The following is a 23639-nucleotide window of genomic DNA, read 5'->3' on the forward strand; positions in this document are numbered from 1 at the left end:
AGTTGGAGGAAAACTCCTGCCCCGAGTTGAGGCGATCATATTGGTGATCCACATACTTGGCTTTTTCGGCGTCATGATACCCTTGACGTACATGGCAAACCGTCAGCCCACGAAGGAAGTTTTTTTGGAGTTCCAGAATGGCGGGGATTTTGCCACACAGACACTATCCTGGTTTGTCGGGATGACTAGCTGTGCCTTTGCCTTTGCTGGAGGCGATGCCGCCGTGCACGTGAGTTTTTGAGCCGCTCTAGCCTCTACATCAATTAGCTAACAAACTTGGTTAGATGTCTGAAGAGGTTGCAGATGCATCACGTGTTATTCCAAAGGCTATTATGCTCAGTGTCGCAATTAATGGCTCCCTAGGCTTTAGCATGCTGATTGCTGTGCTCTTCTGCGTTGGCAATCTTAAGGACGCGTTAAACTCTCCAACTGGATATCCGTTTATGGAGATTTTCTACCAGGCAACCAATTCTCCGTCTGGTACACTGGCCATGTGTTCTATCGTTCTTATTATTTACTGCTGCGCACTTATGGGTATGCTGGCCGCGTCGTCTCGCCAACTTTGGTCTTTCTCCCGAGACAGGGGAGTTCCTGGGTGGCGATGGTGGAGTCAGGTAAGGAAATCATGTTTCACCAGAAGTCCTCCATTATCTAACGGTCACTGTACAAGGTTTCCCCATCCCGGCAGGTGCCAGTCAACTCCATCCTACTTACAGTAGTCGTCAGTGCGCTGCTAAACCTTATCAATATTGGTTCCGCCGTTGCCCTGAGAGACATTCTGTCTATGGCAGTATCTGGTGTGTACCTTTCCTATCTCGTTGTTGCGATTCTGCTCTTCCGCCGCCGAATCAAGGGCGACATCTCCCGGTATAATGGCAGTGAGGAGGATGTTGTCAACGTGCCCGGTGCGAAGCTTGTCTGGGGGCCATTCCATTGCCCTGGCATCTGGGGTATCTTGATCAACGCGTTCGCGATCATTTACATCATCATCGTTATCTTTTTCAGCTACTGGCCTGCGGGAATGAACCCCAGTGTGGAGGAAATGAACTGGAGCGTCCTGGGTATCGGTGGCAGTAGCATTATTGCCATTGTATACTACTTCATGCGTGCCCGACGGATCTACACTGGCCCTATTGTGGAAGTCTCCATTTAGCGTCCAGTGACTTAGGCCCGCGGGTGACCATCAAAAAGCTAACCACGATCCTCAGAGTTGTGGGTTGAGGCTCAACAGTCTAATTTCTTACGGTCTAAATCACCGCTAAATTTTGCCTAGAAAGCTTTTGGTCTATATTCATGTGCTTATTTTGAATCTACTTCAGGTCTGGAAGACCCATCGAGGATCCTTATCGCCTAAGAATTCGCCCTCTGCATCTCCAATATCGCCCATCAAAGCAGCCAATCCTTGCTCTTCCCGCAGACGCTCTTTCTTCACATTCTCCCGATGTAGGATATACCACAGTAACCCGACGACGCAGATATTACCGACTAGGTAACCTAGCGCAACGCCATTACCAAGGTAGTAGCGTGGTTTCATTTCGGTGCGGTAGAGTTGTGTGCCGAGGATCGCACCGCAATTGCCAATAGAGATCTGCATAGCGTTGGCGATGCAACGTTTCGTCTGGCCGGAGACGTTATTGGCTGGCCAAGATAACACTATGGCAACTGCAGGGAAGATTCCCGCTGCTAAAAAGATAGTTCCCACGTAACACACTGCAGGTTGGGAGTCGGTAAGCAAGATAATATATCCGATACATGCAATCGCAGATGAGCCCATGATGAAGGGCGCCCGGAGTCGTGTCCGCTGTGAGAAAACTGCAACGGCGATAGTCAAGATGACCGCTATCACATAGGGCGGCACTGTAAGTAGTTGCGCTTCAGCGGCCGAAAACCCCAGTTCCTCGATAATAGTTGGCTGCTAGATGTTAGAAACCTTTCGGCATTTAAGTTTTGGGATAAGGCCGCTAGCTCACCAAGAAGAGTGAAAGTGTGTACTGCGGCAGAGACAAGGTATGAAATCCTAATCCATATAGCCAGATCTTAGGGTCTTTAACTGCATCTAGCACAGCGGACCATGTGAAGGCTTCTTCGCGCGTGGCGTCGTTATCATTTTTCAGGCGGAATTGAATGAACTGCCTTTCTTCCTTGGATAGAAACTCCGCAGTCGAGGGGTAGTTGTAGACCCAAAAATAGCTGATGACGGAAATCACAAGAGTCAATAGACCTTCCTACGTAGATAAAGATTCAACGTTAGCTCAAATCACCTTCTGCGTGCTTCTTGGAACATACCAGGATGAAGATCCATCGCCAACCACTATAACCGCCCACGCCATCCATATGTCCAATGCCCTGGAGATAATCAGCTAGATGTCATACCAATTATAGATAGAAAACCAACCCATGCGAGAATTCCGCCAAACGCACCCGCAAGCGATGCGGCACTGAAAAATAGAGCAATGCGATAGTGCTGCTCATTCCGTTTATACCACATGGACATATAGAATACCACACCAGGGAAGAGACCACTCTCCGCGATACCGAGAAAGAAACGCGAAGACAGGAAGCCAGAGTAGTTCTGGACAACTCCTAAAAGTGTAGCGACAATGCCCCAAACGATGGAGAGGGTGGGCAGCCATATTCTGGGCGTGGCCCTCCTTAGAACGATATTGCATGGGATTTCGAACAGCACGTAGCCGACAAAGAACAAGGTGAGGCCGTTGAGATACTGATCTCCAGCTGCGGATCCCGAACGATTAGTCTCCAGATTTTTGAGATGAAGATTGCGACATACACATATTGATATCGGTTGTAAGGCCATCTAGCTTTGCATTTCCGACTAATAAGCTAGTCAGTATCTTTCCTTTGAATCTTTCATCTAGGGAGCGCACCATTGCTCCGATCCAAGTATGAAAGGAGATATAACAACGTCAGAGGTGGAAGAAGCTTATAGTCCAGTTTCCGGAGTAAAGCTTTCTCGTTGATGCCCACTGCTTCTGCGAGACTGTCCGACGAAGGGGAATACGTGCTTTCGTCCTTCATGTCAATGCCAGCCTCTTTCGTCGCATCGGCCGTCTTCTCTGCGGGGGCTGCCATGGCTACAGAACGGACGTCGAGTTTTGTACCGAGATAGACCTCAGGTGTCTTGAAATACTCGGCAGCTCAAAAGGTAGAATAATCAGTGGGAGACAAGTTATTTAATAGTATTAATAGAAGCACATCATCGGCCATGTGCTTCGCGCGATATTTTAACTCCTTCGTATCGACAAGCCACGGCAGATACGAGAAAGTATGTCATCGTGTCAATTTCCCGGCCGAGTGCTTGAATCAACAAATCAAATCACTTCCTGGCCAAAATCTGCTTTGAGCAAGCAGGAACAACACTAGGGGTTGATGGGAATGAGCAATTTGGATACTGCGATGACGAGATCGGGTGTGGGGGCAAGGATTATCGGGCCCTCTCCGCAAATCCAAAGGGTGTAACTTTCCCTACGTAGGAATGCCATTGACTATGATGGTAGCAGAGTTGTATCTATTTCTTGACTCGGAGAATAAGAAACCAACTATTGATGCACAATATCGCATTCAAAAACGCCCTATAAGTCGTCTACGGTTCCAGATTCGAGAATTCCTTGCTCACACGGCCCTAAATCTAATTGGATGGAATATAGTTCACGACATCCATCAATTGAGTCAGGCCGGGACTAACTCTGTTAAACTTTCTCAGCGTCGTGTTCTAACTACCAATAAGTCTCATTATTAGCAACACAAGACACTATCAAGTCAAAGTCAGGCACAAGCGTCTCCCGGAGGGACGTGCGGGGAAGCTCATGCCATCCGTTCCCCAGATCACGTCACCCGACTGTCAAATCATATCTCCGAAGATTTTTGTGAAAAGGTCTTCCCGCATGAAGGGAGGGAATTAGGCTAATTCTGTCAGACTAGTTAGGTCGCAGGTTTCAACGGATTCGGATAGATTATCCCCGCTGGTTATGCCCAGAGTCTAAATACATTCTGAGCCAATACCGCTAACAGAATCAGTACCTAGTAAAGCTCTCTAAAATATCTAATCGGCGCGGAGACCTCAAGCAATATCAGAGAGGTGACAGAAGTCAAAGAAAAAACGAGATCACGAAGGAGGGGAATCGAGCGAAGTGAGCTGTATTGACTAAGTGTTGTTTCAAAGGGGAGAGCCTATCTATCAACGGCGCTGACAGCTCAGGCACTATCTCATCAATAACTACGTAACTGATCTACATGAAGAGAATTCCTGACAATATCGGTACGCTGTATTCATTATCTTCACTAGTATTACCTTTTGTGCGTAAACAAAGCCGGACGCCGCAGCCTGTTGATATGGGACGCTCTCAGCATGAGTCCTTGTCACTTCATTGTTGGCGCCATCATGGCCACTATTAAAGTCAACATAAGATAGATACCGTTTTGAACAGAAACAATCTGCTAACTCTGTGACTACAGGTTTCTGGCGGTATTGGTGGCAACCCCAATGCCAACTTCCGAGTTGTGGGTAAGAATGCGCAGAATACAGTGATCACCTTCAGTTAACTGCTCACCGTTGCCTATTCAATTACACTAGCTCCAATGTGCTGGATCTGTATGTCATTCCCAACAGCCTAGAGTGTTGAATATGTCTGAGTGGAATTCCCACTAGTAATTTACTAGGATCCATCTTCCGCATCCTGATCACCTGATCTGATCCATGGAATCTAGGCGTCCAGCGTACAGTTTTCCCGTTTTCTGCCTCTATTAAATCCAGGATAATAGATAGACTGAATATCATCGTTTTTTCATCATTGTCTGAATCAGACTACCTGGTAGAATTACTAGTGATTACGCTTATTTTACATTTCCACAGAATATACTCATCTATGCCAAGATAGACGCCGCCGAGGTCTGGTCTCTCGGCACACAGAGATCGAGGATGACTTCCTAGGCTCTCCTGTTCGATTAGTAACCTGAATTCAACCTTCATACATATAGCTTCACTCCCAACAACTAAATTGTCGCTGACGTAGAGAATGCTTCCGCATTAGGATGCCCCACATCACGTGCCCATCTTATCTGCCGCCCCATTCCGAGCGCATCGAACAGACCGCGTCTGATTTCCAATCCAGCCCTGAACAATTGTCCAATCCACGATGCGCGACTGACGGACCGACAGGAGATCCTCTCATTGCCAGTTCATCGCTTTACCCGTGTCACTTCCGGTCTTCCGCCCCTATGCCGTCATTGCTCGAGTAAGACGCTTTTTCGGTCTTTGCCGACAAATCCCAGCAACCTGACAATAAAACGAAATGGTGTCGCCATATCAGCCGTCTACTTCCTTCTCTACACCCGGGAGCTCCAAAATGTCTGCGTCCAACAAAGCTGTGCATGATCTACCCCAGGATCAGGTGGACGCGATCATCCGAACGAAGCGCAAGGCACGCGAGCCGAAAGCTTGCTATCCGTGCCATGCGCGCAAGGTCAAATGCGATCGCAATTTACCATGCGATGGCTGCGTCAAGCGTGACCACGCCGATATCTGTTCCTACGAACGACCTATCAAGAAACGTGCGCCAGGGGTTCAAAAAAGCCCATCCGTCGATCACTCTGGGGTCTACGGTTATGACGATCACCCGGCACATCCGAAAGACGAACCTTCATCGAGTCGCCCAAACGGTGCTAGCGCCGATGGGCGTGTGTCTATAGCTCGCGATGAATGGGACAACATGCGGAACAGGTTGAGGGAAATGGAGTCGACAATCTCGAGTCTGCGGGTTGGCCTGGACCGCGTGGAGGACGGCTATCCGCCGCCGATAGAGACCAGCAGCGTACAGAGTGGAGATGCAAGCTCCCGGTCAAATGGCGCATCCCCTGAACTTGAGGGGATCCACGCGCCAAATACTCTCGGGAAAGGCACTGTGCACCTCGGATCACGGTCTGTTCTGGCCTACATCTTGAACAACAAATCTGGGTCAGACCAGCTCCAGGCACTCCTGGAAGGCGGGATACTTCCGAAATTGGGCCTCGACAATGAATCTGCGACTTATCCTTTTGTCGACCTATGGTCGTCGGACATGTCAACTTTCGACATCAGTGCCGTCTGCAGTGCACTTCCGACGGATCAACAGTGCAGAGAGTCGGTTGCCCTCTAGAATTGATCCATGGAAATGGCAGCTAATATTCGAAACAGGTTGTTTTACTATTACAGAGATTATGCGGGCGCTATATACCCGGTCATTGAAGATGTTCCTGAATTTGAAAATACTCTCGAATTGCTTCTGCAGACTCGAGCTTCAATAGGGGGTGTCTATCGCGCGGACACGGATGAGGCCCAGAAGCCATTTGGCGTCAGCATCGCATATTTGGGTTTGCTGTTTGCCGTTCTTGCTTCTGGATGCCAGTCATCAGATCTTGCAAGTAAAGAAAGAGAATTGACATCACAGGTCTATGGTATGTTTTTTTTTTTTTTGATATTACATTCTCACCATATAATTCCACTAACTGTTGGCCCAGTGTGCTGTTCCTATCAATGTCTGCGGATGAATAATTTCTTGTCTCAACCGAACATTGAAGCCATCCAAACTTTCTTGGTGATTGGAAACGTGTTATCGTACAACATGAACCCTGGAATCTCTTATGTTCTGCTTGGCATGACTCTTCGGATGGGATTGGCTCTTGGTTTGCATGTCGATTCAAGCAGATTCTCATCTGCAGAACGATACCGTCGACGCCACGTTTGGTGAGACTTTCTGGCAATCCACATCCGTTTGGAACAGAGACTGATATGAACAGGTGGTCTATGGCGTGGCAAGATAGCCACTTCTCGCTTTCCTATGATCGACCCTCGACCACAGCCGTTTGCCAGCCCGCCATAGCGTACCGGGAAGGATCAAAGCCAGGCGAATATTTGTATTTCGAATCTCTTTGCCAGGTTATTTCCTTGGTTCTGGAGGTTGTCCGGATCCGAATGCTTAGCCCGCATGCGCAGATGAGCTTCGAAAGCATCCAAGGCTATAAGGAAAGAATCCAGAAGATTATCCTCGAAGCAAAGCCCTATTTGCGCGACAGTCAATATTGCGCCACGACCACTCAACATCTCGAGCGTGTTGTGCTTAAACTTCACTCGTCATACTTTGCATCCGAGCTCTGCCGACCAGCGCTCAAGCCGACGGCCGATGTCAGTGACCGACACACCGCTAGCATGCGTGGGGATTGCATTTTCAACTTGATGGCGACTGTTGAGGCATATATTGAAATGCATAACATCAGCACCCATGCCGCACGATCCTGGATTACCTTGCAACGAGCCATCAGTTCCGCCTTCCTATTGGCTGTCATCGAAGAGGCCAAATCAGACCCAAAAGTCTGGACTCTTTTGCGGCAGTTAGAGGCGATAATTGCGGAACGGGTCAGTATGGAACGCGTTTATGATGCAGGAAATGTCGCCGCAAATGCCGGTGCACTAGGTTCTCCGTCTCGCGGCCCCGGCACCTATGAACCGATCACAGGTGCCACAAACCCACCAGCCTCCATTGCCCCCCTCATGGATCCAACTTCTCCCACTGCCGTCCCTGGCTCAGATACTCAAACCCAGTGGGCCAAATCACTGGCGAAGACACATCGTGCTCTCCGAAAGCTCCTCAATGCACTGGGCAATCCGTCTAGCCGATCTGACAGCGGTCCCACTGGTACATCGGCCTTTCCCAGCACGTCTTCTTTCTCCATTCAGTCGAACACCTACCAAAATACCTCTTTTGCTCCTCCCCCGTCGGCTGGAATGACACCTTCTGTCAGTTCCCTGCCGCCCCCCACGCCAGAAAGTACAACTAGCGGGGAATGGGCCATGCCGAATATCCTCGATCGAGCAGCAGAGTACATTCACCCTCCACTGTGGAGTTGACAGTAAATAATCTTGTTTTACTTTTAATCTTTCTTCTGATTCCGCTTCAGCATGGCGCTGGACTAGTATTGGCGTATATCGATGGTACCTTGCTCTGGAGAATGCCTAAGGTGTTCATGGTTGTTTAACTCCATTTCGTTTGTGTCTATTCACCCGTGAATTACAGTTTATCTGCATGCTTCAGCACGAATCATTATTTGTTTCAACCGAGGCCCCATTTGACTATATTCTTAGGTAGTCCACCTGCCTCTAGGCGCTTTTCTTCAGAGAATGTGTTGTAGTCCAGAGAAACAATATCCCTGCCATTCAACATTCTACAAGTTGCGCGCTGGCAGGATCTCTCCCGAACACATGCCAAACCCAACCCCATCGCCCGACAGCCCTGCCATAGCGCTCATTCGAACCACATCCCCATCCTGCAAGTACTGCCTCGCCAAGCCATCCCTAAGTGGAAGCGGCTCTTTCCCAGCCTTGGTCGCTTCCAGCAAGCAGCCTAAACTCCTACCATTCTCGCCACTAACAGTCCCGGTGCCCAGAATATCACCAGTCTGCAGATCGGCGCCAGAGCTGGCTAAATGAGCAGCCATCTGACGACCGCTCCAATACAGATCCGTGGTCTTGGATTCGCTGATTAAATTATCCTGGTCTCCAACGAGTATATGCACCTTTAAATTTATGTCATAGCTGGAAAGGGTTACGTCTTCCAAGTGATTTGCGAGAGCGACCTTGTGCTCAGTACCAGGAACCCTAAAGGGCTCAAGCGCCTCCAATGTGACGATCCAGGGAGAAATGGTCGTAGCGAAGGACTTGCCGTTTAATGGTCCGAGAGGGACCATCTCGCAGCCTTGAACATCGCGCGCTAGACACGATCGGTCAGCAACCTGCATCAACTAAGGAATATCGGGAAAAAGTTGCCAACGTACCACTCCAATCATTCAAAATAACCATGCCAAATATATGCTCCTCAGCATCCTTCGCATTCAAGCCCTGAAGTCGTGGAACACTCTTGCCGACAACAAACCCAAGCTCTAGTTCGTAGTCCAATGCTCTCGAAGGCCCGAAGATAATCGGTTTAGTTTCTGTCGAAGCAGTGCGATCGTAGAAATGTCCCTGTGGCCGAACAATCGGCGTGCCGGAAACGACTATCGTGCTTGCGCGGCCAGTGTATCCGATGGGGAAATTGAAGAAGCCTGGGGGCGGTGTGTCGTCGTTTAAGATCGCTCGGCCGGCATTCTTGACGTGGTGGAGACTACATGAGAAGTCTGTGAATCCACCTATAGACACAGGCATATTCATGGTGACATCTTCAACGTTCTCGGTGCTGTTGGGAGGCAGGTCGCCTGTCAAGCATGACTGCAGCAGCTTCCGAACCTCGTGCTGGATGTCCTTCGACAAGGCTGCATACTCGTTCAATGTCGATTTCTCGAAAATGCCCACAGGCAAACCGGACACTTTAGAGAAGGCACCTGACTGCTGTAGGACCCCGAGGAAGATGATGGTTCTTTCGAGTCGAGTGACACATTGAGGGACTGGGTGGTTGACGGACGAGCCTACCCCGAACGGGATATTGTTGATAGAGAAGTGGTCATCATAGTGTTGGTGGCCTACCATTGTTGCTGTACTGTATTTTCTATATACATGAAGGTTCTCTCTTGGGTTCCTTGCATTTAATATGTTGAAATCCCCCACCAATCTAGCCGACCTGTAGAGAGCAGCCGGCGATACGAGGAGAGCGGGGTTTGTCCACATCCCGAGCTAGCCCTAACTTCTCTAAACTTGGCCATTTGCGCTTGAAGAATTCTTCCAAAGAAAAGTAAATCCTCGTGAAAGAACAGAAAACAGTGGAAATTGCGTTGAAGATATTCGCATCGGTGATTCTACCTCCTGTGTCGACACAGATACTTACACATGCCAGCTACCGAGCTACCCTGCAGTCTTTACGAGCAATAACCAGGGTTTCTGGGCTTCAAGTGCCCAATGTAGCAAATAAATGGATATTTGAAGCCACTCCAGTCCCCAAATCGGCTAGGACGGAGACCAGGGGGGTGGGGGGGGACAGCATCTGATGGTGACAAACCATCGTCAGCACAGTCAGCACCGCCTCATCAGAGGCATCTTACACCTCTTACACCTCTTACCATCCTTTAACGACTTTTTCTTTCTATACCGCCTCTTGTTCGTTGATTTCTGCTCAACCTATTCAAAGACAGGCAACGTCATCTTCCTACCATTCCGCATCCTGCACTACTGCACGTGAAACACCATGACCACTCCAAAGCAATACTACAACGTCGGAGTAATCGTCTTCGATGGCGCAGACATCCTCGACTTTGCAGGGCCAATGGAGATCCTGTCTCATACCTCGCACAATCGCAGCCCAAACAAACCAGACCGAATGTTCAAGATCCAAACCATTGCTCGAAAGCCCACTATCAGAGCCGCCGGCTCTCTGGCCGTACACGTGGATCTTCTTTTGGACGAAGCGATCAATGCAGTCTCGAGTTTTGACATCTTGGTCGTACCCGGTGGGCCCACTTCAGTGATTCACGCGTTGCTCGATACCGGGGCGCCGGAATTGGATGTGATCCGCAAGTTTTCAGGCCTCCCGCAACGATCCTCCACTCAGCAGCGCATTTTATTCTCGGTCTGCACCGGGGCTTTCTTACTCGGTGCAACTGGGATCCTCGCTGGCGTTACAGTCACCACCCACCATATGGCTCTTGACACCCTGCGCGATATATGCTCCCGAGCGAACAATGGCGCCGCCCCCACCACAGTGGAGTTTAGGCGCTATATCGATAGTGGGCTTCTTGAAGGTGGCGCTGTCAGGCTCATTACTGCTGGCGGAATTAGTTCTGGCCTTGATGCGTCGCTTTACCTTGTCAGCCAGCTAACTAGTCCCGATATGGCAGCTTTCGTAGCGAGGATGATGGAGTATGACTGGAAGGAGGTGGAACAGTAATACCAATTTGGGCAGTATACACAGATGGATCTTCGTTCCTGATAATGCTTCAACACAGACAGATATAACGAGTTCAGTCATGTTCCTCTACAACAGCTTGTTTCTCTGTAGGACTGTCAAAGGACTGTATACTCACGTCCATGGTTATGCCCGCCATTGAGCAGGTTCCTTGAATTGCTCCTTTAAGATGTTACTTCCCACTGACCATGTGGTTTCCGTTTGCGATGGCTTGATACATCGCACCAGTCCATGGTGGCGACCCCATGTTGTTTGTCTGATACACACATGCAAAGGTGAGATCCCGTGGACCATTTAGATCTATGCGTGGCTATGTGTGACATGTAACTATAATTGCTCGGAAGCTACTGGGTTGCTGATCGAATACAAATGGAGTATGTCGACTGGTGCCAGGCTAAGCTTTGCTCAATAGGCTGGATACTGCATGCATGTCTAGCCATCAGACTTTGCCCCTGCTAGCATACTTTACATAATTCTGGGAGTTTTCATTTGTTCATCTTTATTGTCCGAACGTTGCTGACACAGGATTCATCATAACCCTTGTCCATTTTCCATTTTCGTCGCTGTGAGCGGAGTTAAAATTACAAAGTATAGGTCGCACAGAATTGACATAGAATGATCTAGGTTACGTTTTCCTGAATAAAACCTCTTATGTGAGTTTTGAATCTTTGGTCTGAAGTACAGTGATTAGACAGAATCGCCAGCAGCACAAAACATGTCTGTAGGTCAAGGATCAGATCAAACTTCTACTCCCGGGTATATAGCAGCTGCCGCTCTGGCGGGGAATGCGCCCCTTCCTAATCTCCAACACACGAGTGCGAGAGAAAAAAAATTCTCTATTGCGCTTATTCTTTTCTGCGGTATACGTTTGCTTGTGAGACCAAGAAACACGATGGTTGTCTCGACGCCACTCTCTGCCGTGTCTTCGTCCCCGTATAGTGCGGCGACAGACCAGAATGGAATTATTCCTGAGGGGGCGAAGGAAAAGCCTGGAAATGGAACAAAAAATACCTTCCCGTCGAACGATACGACGCTGTCACTTGGGTCGACCCCCATCGACAGGTCCATCGCACCTAATGGGATTACCGCAAACGGCGTTGTCCACATACAACGCCAGGCACAAAATGTGCTCAACGGCGACGTAGCCCATGCTACCGCTTCAAATACAGAATCAGAAGACTACAATATGTCTGCCGCCATTCTGAAGATTATCGAAAGTTATGGAGTTGACTACGAGAAACCGGGCGGCTCCTGGAAAGGGTTTGACTCCTTCATTCCGATTGTGCGCGCGCAGGTCAAGAAACAAGAACCCATTCGCATGATTTTACCCGCATTTCCATTCAAATCACCCAATGTGCGAGACAAGGTGCTCGGCACGCTTCCTGATCTGGGTGAGCAGCTGGCGCTTTTCCACTTGAACGGACTGTGCGAGAATATCGCCCAGATCTATGAGCCTGGCGCCGATGTATACATTAGCTCGGACGGGCTTGTCTATAATGGTGAGTTAAATATTTTAAAATGTTAAAGCGAAACTTCTGACATTCAGCAGACATTCTTGGAGTTTCCGATGAAACTGTCTGGGAATATGGAGAGGCGTTGCGGAAGATGGCGATCGAGCAAGAGCTTCATCATGTCAAATTCATTCGTCTCTTTGAGCTTCTCGAGCATCCTGGGTTTCATTCCGAGTCATCAGAGTCCGCGAAAGCATCCTACTTGGCGCACGCCAACTGCCTACGACGGGAACTGATGTACTCCTTTGGCGACCCAACCTTTGACGCCGACGAGGCCATCAAAACCGACACGGATACCTGCCTTACATATCGCGGATACATCAAGTTCCTGACCAAGGATTTGGCACATCAGGAAGAAAACCACTTGATGTCGAAGCGCTCGAGACAAGCACACATCGCTCAAACAGCGCGCCAAATGATTGTTCGCGGAAAGATGTTCGCGGCCGCTATCAAAGCCAATCGGAAAGACTACGTGCGGCTTTCAATTCACCAGTCTGCGGGCGAGAAAAAGGTATCCATTTCTCTTATCCCCCAAGTTCGAGGCGTGTTGGGTTATACCCCGTGGCATTCGTCTGTGGCTGTCGGACTAGATGGATCATACCGCACAGTGCACGCAGAAGATGTACGCGACACGCATGATCTGATCTTTAAAAATGGTCAGCCATATTACTTCCGAGAGAAATCCGATATCTTCAACTGGGTCGACGACGGTCTTTGTGTTAAGTTCGAGCATCTCTACCCCTGCGGTCTCATCATCCGACCCGCAGACATCGACGATGTGAACCCACCACCATCTCTCCGCTCTATCCCCATGCAGAAGGTCCGCCAGCTCTCAAATGGCATGTCCCCAATTATCCTTCGAGGTTTTTCCGAGACTCTCGAAGAAGAGCTATATGTCGAAAAGGCCGAGCAGCTAGGGACTCTTCTCCCGTGGAGCTTCGGCATCATCCAGAAAGTGCGGGACGCAGGTCGGTCCGACAAGATGGGCAACAATGTCACATCAAATGAAGCAATGCCCATGCACTTTGATGGCATGTTCAAGTTCGAAGAGTTGCAAGACCCAGTCACCGGGGAGACTACCAAGGTTCAAAGGCCACCTGGCTACCAGTTCTTTACCTGTCCGGCCACGGCGCCTAAAGGAAGTGGATATACATTGTTTGCCAGCTCACGCCTCTTCTTCCGGTACCTGCCTATTCCATGGACGGCTGAGAGGCTTGAGAAGGTAACTTGGGCTATGGATAATGACGGCTTCTGGCAGTCCAAAATCCCGAATGTACCGCTTGTCGTGAAACATCCGCTCTCGGGAAAGCCATGTCTACGCTGGCATCAACCGTGGGACTCGACAAAGACAAAGTTCTCTACCTGCAAAATCACCATTGAAAATGACGATCAGAGTATTGTGCAGGTTGTTGATTCGGGAATATACGATCATCGAATCTGTCTGCGCTTTGGGTGGGAGAAGGGCGATCTGCTCATCAGTGACAATACCGCTATGCTGCACACGCGGACTGGCTATACCAGTGATTGTGATCGGGAGTTGTGGCGGATTCACGTTGACTAGATTGGAAGACGAGGGAGCAGTCTGTTAGCTATCTTCTTATCTTGTTGATTAGTTTTGGTCACTGCCTCGCTTGAGTAGAAATCAATGTCTTTTACATGTCTGGCTTACTTTGAGATCAATTCTGTATTAAAACTATATCTTTAATGCGGACTGGCTGTTCTATCCAGGAGATTCAATTCATAGCCTAGAGCCAGTACATTTCAAGATATCTGTAACCTCTATATATCACACAACACATGATCTGTTAAGAGAACCACTACATAATAATGGGACAGTTGCTATCAAGATACCAGTCGTGCGCCTTCTGCTCGGTACAACCTGCAGTCCACAGCCTAGTCATCTGAGTTGTTGAATAAGGAACAGGGCCATAGACCTGATAGCTGTAGTCTGCAGCTTGCAGACCAGCTTGTCTTGTTCCAGAAATATCTTCACAACCATTATTGCCGACCGATGTGGATGGAACAGGGGGTCTCTGGTAGTATGATAGTTCCTTAGGAATCAATACGATAACTTTGGACTCCGGTGCTGTGGTGCTGATTGTTTGCAGGATTTGAGGCAATGCTGCTTCTGGTGTTGCAGTGTGTATTAGCTTATAGTCGCATATCGAAGAATCGGGCTGGTACCTGTCGCAAAATAATATAGAGGCTGATTTGGTGACGATCCCATCCAGGAGTCCAGCATGGACGGCTCATCAGAGCGAGCCATAGTACCTTGTGTTCCGTTTCCCTTGCTTACAGACGTTGCAGAATCAGGGTAGTCTGTTGTGTATCCAATCCAAGGTGGTGAAAAGTCATCATTAACATCTCCGTTTCCAAAAATATATTCAAACAGATCGTGTTTAGGGATAGGCATGTCGTTAGCCCATAGAAACGAACATGGCTTGGAAGGCACATTCGAATCTGCTGATGTTTCCCGAACATAGAGACACGAGTTTGGCAAATTGGCTTTGTGGTTTTCTTGACCATAACACGAAGTGTAAGGTGGATATATCAAAGGCGAAGTCGAGTACATTTGGTCCCCGCCGTGAAGAGCCGCTGCGGCGCGCAATTCATTAGCGACAACACGCTCCTGCAGCTTTGCAATGCGGTCTCGAATCTTGCGTCCTGGAAAGACTATGAGTTACGCCCCCTTTAGAGTGGGGGTAGTCTCACGATGATTTCTCTGCGAGAGCCGATTCTGAAGACGTCTCCTCACCAAAGGGTCCTGCGTCTGACCGGCTGCTTCGTTAATTGTGGAAGTGTTCGAATTTGTAGAGTTGCCCATTGTTGCGATCAGAGTAATAGCTTCTAGATAGTTTTGGGGGATGTTTGAATCTTCCACACTGCATACACAGGCTTATATATGACCCCGGAGTTTCGGCAGTCTCCCATTTTCCTATATAAGAAACTTCCACCAGCCCCACGAGGCAGAGGCATGCCGTGTTATCATTCTGTGCAACAACTACACATATGGTAGCCGGTGAAGTCGGTCTGGAAGCGAACGACATCGAGTTGGGACCGGTGTTTTCAACCGCGTGATGTCCCCAACTTGCGGTGAGGTGCGTCTTTTTTATGTCTTGAAGTTTATACATTGATGACCTATCATACTACGCAGGTAAGCCAGCGTGACCATTGCGCCTAAAAATAAATATTAGTAGCCCCAGAGCTGGTCAACGCCCCAAAGAAGAAGCTGTATATCTGACCTTCAACGCTAAATTCGACATAACTCACCTTCTTATCACCGTAATAGGAAACTCTGGAATATAAGTACACGATCCATAAACACAGTTACGTCATTTTGTTGAACAGTATTGGCATTGAGACTGCTTCTAATTTTGTCCTGGCTCAGCAGATCGGACAGACATACCCCAGATGTGCCAGGCTAGATGTCTCGGCTAGACCTGTCCGTTAACATTCCCAGGTTCTATCCCGGTCACATGTGCCTTTTGATGAGTTTCTACGGAGCGGCCGGCTCGGTTTATCTGTGGTTCTGAGGCCTGGAGACCGGGTTTTGTGTGACAGGTACTGGCGGGGGAAACTATCTGGGGTTCCACGGGGTTAATGACTGGTCTTAGGGAGAGTCTGAGAAATCCTCGCTACCACTTGCTGGATTGGGAAGGATAAAGTCAGATTTGGGAAGGTATAAATCGTATCATTCATTAAGGTGGACAACGTCTAGGTTAGGGCTAGGCCCTCTCTGAAAGACGTGGTCTGCGCGCAAACAACGGACTACTTCCTACCAATCAGGAACCAGCAAGCCAAGGGTATGATAATCTCCTTACATGGGAGAAGTTACAGGCAAAGAGATGTAATTACTCACTGAACGAATTCTCGATAGTATCTATTCACGCTCACATGGTATCATGGTAATAGCAAGGGGACCGAAATATGATGTGTCCCCGAACGCCTGCGGTGCCCAAAACTCCCAAATCAAGCTATTAACAAACATATTAAACTGGGTGGACTGGCCCTATTGGTCTATGTAGAATGGTCTATGTGTATCCGTGAGGCGCAGTCTCGGCTCGAAAGTCGAGCATCTGCTGGCTGTCTAGCAGAACGAAGGACTCGTAGCGCAGTCCGCGCTCGTAGTGAAGATTCTCGGACCACGAGCTCACCGAGCTGTTCCAGACACTGGCGTATCCGTCAAAAAGCGCACGCCAGTAGCACGCCTCCGCGGCGGGAGTCAGGTATCGCTCGCGGAAGGTCTTGACGCTGTTGTTGGCGATGCGCCGGGCGGCGTCGGTGTCGCGGACGAGGGGATCGAGTTTCTCGCCGAGATCACGGAAGTCGCGCTCAACCTCGACGTAGTTTTGGTGTGGGCCGCTGGACATGAGGAGATAGTGGTGGTGTTGGATGTACTGGAGTTTGTGAGCGACGATGACCGACCTGCAGGCCTGTCGGTATTTGAGTGAGGCAGAGTAGGACCGGCCTGGAAAGGTGTTAGCACAGCAACCAAAAAAAGGGCAGAGAGGGGAACTCACCCTCAACATGGGCAATAAACATGTAATGACAGTGGTCCTCCATCTTGAGCAAGTTCGTGCCCTTTGCCCAGTCGACTTGCTTCACATCGCCCCAGGGTTGATCACGCGCAGCCTCGAGCAGTGCACGACGCAGCTTGGGCGCGAAACTCGGCTTGCCACGCCACACGAGCTGCGGTTTTTTCTCTGACCAGGGGATATCCAGACGCTCGACGCGGTCGACCACTTGATCATACGGCCCCATGGCGTTATTGTCGTTATCCCAAGCCCAGAAGCTAAAGTCGGGCATGAGCCAGACGGCTTCCTCGGTGGGGGTGCGCGCAAAGACCCAGACAGGATGATCCGGGAGCGTAACATCCTCGACCTTGTCCTCCACCGAAAACACGAATTCGAAATCTCGCCTCACAGCTCGACCCCCATCGCCGGCCAGCGCGCGATGGATCGAGCTCAAGACGCCCAGGATTTTCCGGCGGTGGTCCTCGCCGTGGGCGCGGGCGGAGACGACGTGGAGGTTGCCGTGGGAAACAAAGGCACGGGCCATGCCTTCTTTTATGGGGATGGTGTCGAGTTCCTCGGTCGACAGAGCGCCGTGTGATCGCCAGTATTGTTCGCCGCGAGCGACGTCTTCAAACAGGCCGGGGAAGGCAGCCTGGCACTGCATCTGGTCGAGGGCTTGGTTCCGGCCATCAAGACGGTAGTCGAAGCGCCAGACGGGGGCAGGACTGGACTGGTCGCGCAGACCAGTGTCGGAGCAGGAGAGACAGGTGGAGCATTCGAAGGTGGTGGAGGTCTGGCACGCGCAGTGGCCGGCGGGGATGAGCTGGGTGAGCATGGGGTGGATGTACTCGCGGTCCGTGTTCATGCCATACCAGATGGCGAGGATGATGCTGCAGGAGAGGGTGGTAATGGCGCAGAGCAGCAGCAGGAGGCCGCGTTTCAGACGCGGAAAGGAGCAGCTCGGGAGGGCCATAATTATGGCGCAGGAGAAGGGACTCGGGCACGCAGCATTATTTGTTGATCAATTCTCGATCACGATGGAGAATAAAAGACAGGAAGACAGAGAAAAAGACAGAAAGGAATGTAGAAGTGGGGTGCGAAAAGGAAGGCAGAGAAAGGGAGTGTGTGTGGAGGCAAGTCGGGGTGCCTGAAACTACCTGGAGGGCGAAGCAGAGTCTTGCCCCCTTTGGGTTTACCATGAATGGGTTTGAGCCTCAGGGCGGCCGCGGAGTGGGGCCTTGCGCGTCATGGTGGCGCTGGTTGGTCCCTGGGCTAGCAAAGGTTATTTGGTTCTCCAGCCCGGGGATCAGGGTTGGCGCTGCTGCCTATGTCGAGGGGGCCGAGAAAATGCAGGGGGTGCGACGGGGGACGGGGAAAGGGAAGACCCTGTCCACTCGAGGGCTGCTGTTGCCAACACGCGGGGCTTGCTTGTCGCCTAAGCCGCGATCGACGGGGATGGCGTGTGCAATTGGGGCGGTGACAACATGTCCGGTTGGGATGGATCGACGGAAGCTCTCTACCGCCATTCTCGAACCTGGATCTATTGTTCTGGCAAGATGGCCGAGTTGGTCCAAGGCGTCAGGTTAAGGTCCTGATCTCCGCAAGGGGGCGTGGGTTCGAATCCCACTCTTGTCACTGTATTTTTGTTCTTTACTTTTTAATAGCATCGATAGTTCTTGTCTTGATTTGGTGGATTCTTTTTGGTTCGTAATTATATTAGGATGGAAGAACAGGCCATCTCATCTAACAATGCGGGAGGTACCGTAACCGGGATATGCTGCTTCCAAGAACCACGCCCGAGACATCCCGTCCGGTTTAGCCCCAACCAACGCCCATGCGTATGCAAAAATAGCTGCCCCACAAACACGGCAGCCGGCGGGTTATTGTCGTGACTGGCTCCGCTCATGTCGATCGGTTCGACTGCGACCTGATGTCACCAGGGTCTCACCCGCTTCCCCATCGGTGCGGGCACTGGCGGGTCGTGATTTACCGGGACGAACCCGCCCCAAGGCTCGCTGCAACAGCCCGTCCGCCTTCTCATCGAGCTCCATCTCAACACGTGCGCCCAGTGTGTCAGTATCGGCACCCGTTTCTGGAGTCGCGACGTGCGCGACCTCGTCCGTCCACTCCCCCGGGTAGGATCCCTGGGGGGCACCGCGGCGTCGGGGCGTTTCGTCTGGTGGCTGCTCCCGGGAACGTGTCGAGCTGCGGCTGTTGCCTGATCGAAGCGTTTCTTCCAACGAATGGCGATCACGTTCGCGACCCTCCGAAGCCCAGATATCGAGGGCTCGAGAGAGCAGTGTGCCTGCAACACCGGCCCCCCCCGCTGCATCGCCACCCCCGCTGGCTCCAAGTACGCGAACGGCCTCGTGAAGAGCGGTGACTGACTCGGTGGTGCGGCCTAGCTCGAGGAGAACCAGCCCGCGGGAGGTGTGGAGCGACCCGACCAGTCCACGATCCTCATAGCTCCCGGCGCCTGATGCGGACGCGATTGCGGCGGAGCCTCCTGCACCGCCGCCTAGGAAAGGCGAATACCCCATGCTGCTTCCTCCGGCGCCCACGCGCAGACACTCATTGAACTCACGCAGAGACTCGGGCAAACGGCCCATGCGGCGCAGGGCATGGCCCATGTTTGCGCGTGTGGCCACCCATGCGCTGGGCTCGCATTGTAGAGAGGTAGCCAATGCCAAGGCCTGTCGGAAGAGTTCCACTGCCCCGTCGAGGTGGTTTTGATGGTAGAGAACAACGCCCAGTTCATTGAGGACCAGCGGATCACCTCCCAGAGAGGTGCCGGGCGATATATTCACCGGAAGGGAAGGCGTAGAACCAGGTGCAGCCCCGGTTGACATGGCGTAAGCGGCACATAGATACTCATGAGCCAGAGACATATTGTTCAGAGCCAGATGCTGCATGCCCAGAAAAAGCTGGGGCAGATGGCTCCCCTGGAACAGTCGTGCGGCCGTACTATACGCCGCAATGGCTTGATCATGTTCGCCTTCTGCGGCAAATGTGTGTGCAAACCCGATCCACGCTGGCGCCGAGTGCGGGTCAAGCAGAGAGGCCTTGGAGAAAAAGCGTCGAGCCTCGGCGATTTTGGACACTGCCAGATAGTAAACCCCAATTGCAAGGTAAGTGTAAGGCTCCTCTGGCGCATGGTCCGCGAGCATGTGAGATAGAAGGAAAAGTGCATTGGTGGCTCCGGTTTCATAGAGACAGGCCAGATGGAGCGGGTACACCGCAGGAGTATGTCCAAGATGGCTTTGCGCAGGAATACTCGGGGCGTTGGATGTTGCCAGATCGGTTGATTGAGAGGTAGATAGAATAGAGGAGGTCAATTCCAGCGCTTCCGCAAAGCGGCATTGGGTGTACAGCGCCTCGGCGCGCGACAGCAGAATGTCCGGGTTTTCGGCCAGATTGTAGTGGGTGGAGAGGGTTTCCGTCGCGTCGGCCAGGATGCTCGGAGAGGAGTATTTGGAAAGGCGAGTGGTGTAGAGCATTTTGGTAAAGTGAGCCGCTTCCTGCTCCACAGAAGGATCGGGCGAAATGATAGAGTCAAAGTCCAAAGATTCGAGAAATTCAAGCTCTTCTGCGGGTGACATGAGCGAGTTTTTCATCAATTGGTCAAATGCCTCAAAGCATTGCACGTCGATGCGCACCGCATCCTTGTAGCAGTCGCGAGCGCGGTCGAACGCATTCTGCTTGGCGAAACAGAGACCCCGCAGGTAACACATGGCTGCTTCGAAGCGAACGTTGTTGTTATCCTCCCTCTCTCGCTCATCTCCTCGCTCCCCGCGCGCTGCCTTCCCATTCCGGAGAGTGACATGACTTTGGTCGTTGAGGTGTTGGATCTTGCGACGACTGTTGTTGTTGCGGATTAAGTCGGTGGGGTTGTGTTCGCCGAGGATGGAGAGGGCCTGCTCGAACTGGTTTTGTTTGATGTAGCAATGCGCAGCGAGGTATCGACAGGCAGTGCTTCTCGAGATGAGGTCCTTGCGGGAGAGCAGAGCTAAGGCGCGTGTGAAGTTATTGTTGGAGAAATGGACCTGCGCCAGCCAGAAGGCATCGGAATCACTGTCTTCAGATAGTGGTCAGCGTGTGCCTAGGTCAGTAAGCGAGGTAATAGCATACTGGTGAGCGCGAGGACTTTGTCGCCAATGTAGATGGCCGAATCATGCTGGCCACGGTTCAAGGCGTCCTGTCGCCAGGAACGCAGGAACCTTTCCATCGCCGTAGATCGAGCTCGTCAGGCTGAAGATAGCAGAGCAGACATCAACCGGCATGGAGCATCGGCTCTGCGCTGCACTCAATTGGAGAAACTGCAGGAGTGTCAACTGATTGATGATTGTCAGGCAGTACCGCGCGTTTCTGTTTGGGCGGGATACAAACACTGGCCCGTGCGTGATCAGCAGTCTAGTTCTTCCACGGATGGGCAAGGCTTCAGAGGTGGTAAGATCCCAAATGAAGAACAACAATGGCAATGTCACGGGTGTCTGTCCGCAAGCAAGTAAGAAAAGAAAAGAAACAACACAATACAATAAACCAGGCAGTCAACACCGTGTGGGTCACGTGACTGATTGCCTCTCCGCATGATCTTTCCGCCACTCTCGTTCGTTCTGTTCTTCTCTTCTCTACATCACCTCTTCACCTTCCACTCTCGAACCACCGCCAACATGTCTGAGCGCAAGGTCCTCACCAAGTACTACCCGCCCGATTTCGATCCATCGGCGATCGGGCGGACGCCAAAGCACCTGCGGAAAGCCGGTCCCAAAGTCATCACCGTCCGCCTGATGGCGCCCTTCCCCATGAAATGCACCAACTGCGGCGAATACATCTATCGGGGGCGCAAGTTCAACGCGAGAAAGGAAAACTTGGAAGAAAAATATCTCAACATCCCCATCTACCGGTTTTATATCCGATGCACCCGCTGCAGCGGCGAGATCACTTTCCGGACGGATCCCAAGAGTAAGTCCTCCCTTCCTTTCTGGACTGTTGAACTCCCAGAAAACTAACGGTCGCTTAGATATGGACTACGAATGCGAGCGCGGCGCAAAGCGCAACTTCGAGCCATGGCGGAACTCCAAATCGGAAAAATACAACGAAACTCAAGAAGAAACTCTCGATCGACTCGAACGTGAGGAGAACGAGGAGCAGGAACAGCTGGAGCGTGACAAGATGGCCGAACTAGAAGAGAAGATGCAGGACTCGAAGCGCGAGATGGCTATTGCAGATGCACTGGATGAGATCCGGACCCGAAACGCGCGGATCGAGCGCAACGAGTCGCGTGGTGACGAGGCGACTCTGGCAAGTGTCGAGGATCAGGTCGATTTGGCGCGGCTGCAAGCCGAGAAAGAAGATGAGGAGGCGGCTCGCAAGGCATTTATGACGTCGTCGGGGGAAAGAGTGAAGCGCATTGTGGAGGAAGAGTCAACGACGGCGGCACCAGTGCCAGATACCAAGGCATCAGAAGCAGCCGCGATGCCCCCACCGACGGCTTCGTTTGCAAGAGTGAAGAAGGCCAAGAAACCTCCTATCAATAGTCTGGGGATCAGGAAGAAGCCGTCCTTGATATAAGGCGTGTTTGCGTTCAAGATTGCTAGCATGGCGTTTGGGGAACCAGTAGGGATACCATATCAAATAGATAACCATCATTTTATTACCATGACATCGAATCCGAATAAAACCCTAGAAAGCCAACTAGGAATATATAATCGTATGCTTTTTACGCACCTACAGACCAGGCATGGTACTCAAAAGGTATAGATGTAGATTGTACTACTAGGAAGCAGACAGGGTATCATTCTCAAGCAACGCGTATACAAAAACGCCCAAGAAAGCGCAGACCAGGTCAATGACCACTTGAATGCACCCTCCCAATGCATGACAAAATTCAATGGGTATCTCATATCTCATCATTCATTCTGCGCCCCCCTCAGGATGGCCAACAGACCGAGCCTGCGGCACAAAACTAGCCTTCCCGGTGCTCTCATCGAAGATGTTGAACCCATAGTCCGCTGCATTTGGGGGAGTATACACTGGTAAGTGGGTCAGATAAAGTCCATATATGAAATCCAATGCTAGGACTTACAGTGTAATGAGACAGCAACCTTGTTGCTGCTTGGGTTTCGCACGCGGTGCAGCCCGATGTCATCGGAGATATAGGTTACCTCATTCGAACGATAGACTTTTTGAGACTTGATCTCCAAGGGCGATTTGGTCTCTGCGCCCTGGTCTGGCATGTCCTGGTCTGGCATGTGGTAGACTGTTTCCTCGAGCTCGCCGGCGAGGATCTTCATGATGCAGTGGGCGTTGGCGTGGTCGTGGATCGGGGAGCCTTTTCTGGGATTCCATACAAGGAGGAGCTAAATGGCTTCCTTAGCTAAAGGGTTTGTGGGGGGAAAGGCATGTGGAAGGAACATACGATGTTGGCTTTCTGGTTGATGTTTTCAATGGCATTGCGTGTATAGTTCTTGCTTGTGTCGTTGTAGAAGTACTTCGCCCAGTCACTCGGCTGAGAGGCATACTTCTGAGCAAGCGAGATCAGATACTTCTCGTTCACATCCGTTGAGGAAATGCCCCCGGACTCACCCAGATGAGCCTTGATGTCTCGCACCAGCTCATCAAGGTCATATCTCGATGTGAGTCTCAGGCGTGCGTCGAAGTAGTTTGATGAAAAGCCACGACCGATTTGGATGGTGGGACTAGAAGGAAGGATGGACGACATGTTGAGGATCCAG

At 51.0% G+C, this 23639-nt stretch overlaps 9 protein-coding genes and 1 non-coding gene across 10 annotated transcripts; 5 read left to right on the forward strand and 5 right to left on the reverse strand.

Annotated features, from left to right (window-relative positions):
* Positions 1 to 530: 530 nt before the first annotated feature.
* Positions 531 to 1153, forward strand: PFLUO_LOCUS5687 (uncharacterized protein; the record flags this gene model as incomplete). Its single annotated transcript, XM_073783158.1, has 2 exons — positions 531 to 534; positions 717 to 1153. The coding sequence occupies 2 exons, from the start codon at positions 531 to 533 to the stop codon at positions 1151 to 1153; spliced, it is 441 nt and encodes a 146-aa protein (XP_073639741.1).
* Positions 1154 to 1315: 162 nt separating this feature from the next.
* Positions 1316 to 2792, reverse strand: PFLUO_LOCUS5688 (uncharacterized protein; the record flags this gene model as incomplete). The annotated part of the gene is made up of 5 exons (XM_073783159.1): positions 1316 to 1912; positions 1971 to 2225; positions 2287 to 2346; positions 2396 to 2733; positions 2789 to 2792. 5 exons carry the CDS (start codon positions 2790 to 2792, stop codon positions 1316 to 1318), a joined length of 1254 nt encoding a protein of 417 aa, XP_073639742.1.
* A 5422-nt stretch (positions 2793 to 8214) lies between these two features.
* Positions 8215 to 9511, reverse strand: PFLUO_LOCUS5689 (uncharacterized protein; the record flags this gene model as incomplete). The annotated part of the gene is made up of 2 exons (XM_073783160.1): positions 8215 to 8759; positions 8824 to 9511. The coding sequence occupies 2 exons, from the start codon at positions 9509 to 9511 to the stop codon at positions 8215 to 8217; spliced, it is 1233 nt and encodes a 410-aa protein (XP_073639743.1).
* A 652-nt stretch (positions 9512 to 10163) lies between these two features.
* On the forward strand, positions 10164 to 10862 carry PFLUO_LOCUS5690 (uncharacterized protein; the record flags this gene model as incomplete). The annotated part of the gene is made up of 1 exon (XM_073783161.1): positions 10164 to 10862. The coding sequence occupies one exon, from the start codon at positions 10164 to 10166 to the stop codon at positions 10860 to 10862; it is 699 nt and encodes a 232-aa protein (XP_073639744.1).
* A 910-nt stretch (positions 10863 to 11772) lies between these two features.
* On the forward strand, positions 11773 to 13952 carry PFLUO_LOCUS5691 (uncharacterized protein; the record flags this gene model as incomplete). The annotated part of the gene is made up of 2 exons (XM_073783162.1): positions 11773 to 12379; positions 12430 to 13952. The coding sequence occupies 2 exons, from the start codon at positions 11773 to 11775 to the stop codon at positions 13950 to 13952; spliced, it is 2130 nt and encodes a 709-aa protein (XP_073639745.1).
* Positions 13953 to 16422: 2470 nt separating this feature from the next.
* On the reverse strand, positions 16423 to 17878 carry PFLUO_LOCUS5692 (uncharacterized protein; the record flags this gene model as incomplete). Its single annotated transcript, XM_073783163.1, has 2 exons — positions 16423 to 16859; positions 16912 to 17878. 2 exons carry the CDS (start codon positions 17876 to 17878, stop codon positions 16423 to 16425), a joined length of 1404 nt encoding a protein of 467 aa, XP_073639746.1.
* A 577-nt stretch (positions 17879 to 18455) lies between these two features.
* PFLUO_LOCUS5693 lies at positions 18456 to 18540 on the forward strand. The gene has a single exon. It is a non-coding gene; the product is annotated as a tRNA-Leu (tRNA).
* Positions 18541 to 18785: 245 nt separating this feature from the next.
* On the reverse strand, positions 18786 to 21130 carry PFLUO_LOCUS5694 (anaphase-promoting complex subunit Cut9; the record flags this gene model as incomplete). Its single annotated transcript, XM_073783164.1, has 2 exons — positions 18786 to 20980; positions 21034 to 21130. The coding sequence occupies 2 exons, from the start codon at positions 21128 to 21130 to the stop codon at positions 18786 to 18788; spliced, it is 2292 nt and encodes a 763-aa protein (XP_073639747.1).
* Positions 21131 to 21575: 445 nt separating this feature from the next.
* On the forward strand, positions 21576 to 22476 carry PFLUO_LOCUS5695 (Pre-mRNA-splicing factor cwf16; the record flags this gene model as incomplete). Its single annotated transcript, XM_073783165.1, has 2 exons — positions 21576 to 21867; positions 21926 to 22476. 2 exons carry the CDS (start codon positions 21576 to 21578, stop codon positions 22474 to 22476), a joined length of 843 nt encoding a protein of 280 aa, XP_073639748.1.
* Positions 22477 to 22818: 342 nt separating this feature from the next.
* PFLUO_LOCUS5696 (uncharacterized protein) lies at positions 22819 to 23626 on the reverse strand (the record flags this gene model as incomplete). Its single annotated transcript, XM_073783167.1, has 3 exons — positions 22819 to 22937; positions 22991 to 23264; positions 23324 to 23626. 3 exons carry the CDS (start codon positions 23624 to 23626, stop codon positions 22819 to 22821), a joined length of 696 nt encoding a protein of 231 aa, XP_073639749.1.
* Between the last annotated feature and the right edge of the window lie 13 nt (positions 23627 to 23639).

The sequence above is a fragment of the Penicillium psychrofluorescens genome (genome assembly GCF_964197705.1).
Source record: "Penicillium psychrofluorescens genome assembly, chromosome: 3".
NCBI lineage: Eukaryota > Fungi > Ascomycota > Eurotiomycetes > Eurotiales > Aspergillaceae > Penicillium > Penicillium psychrofluorescens.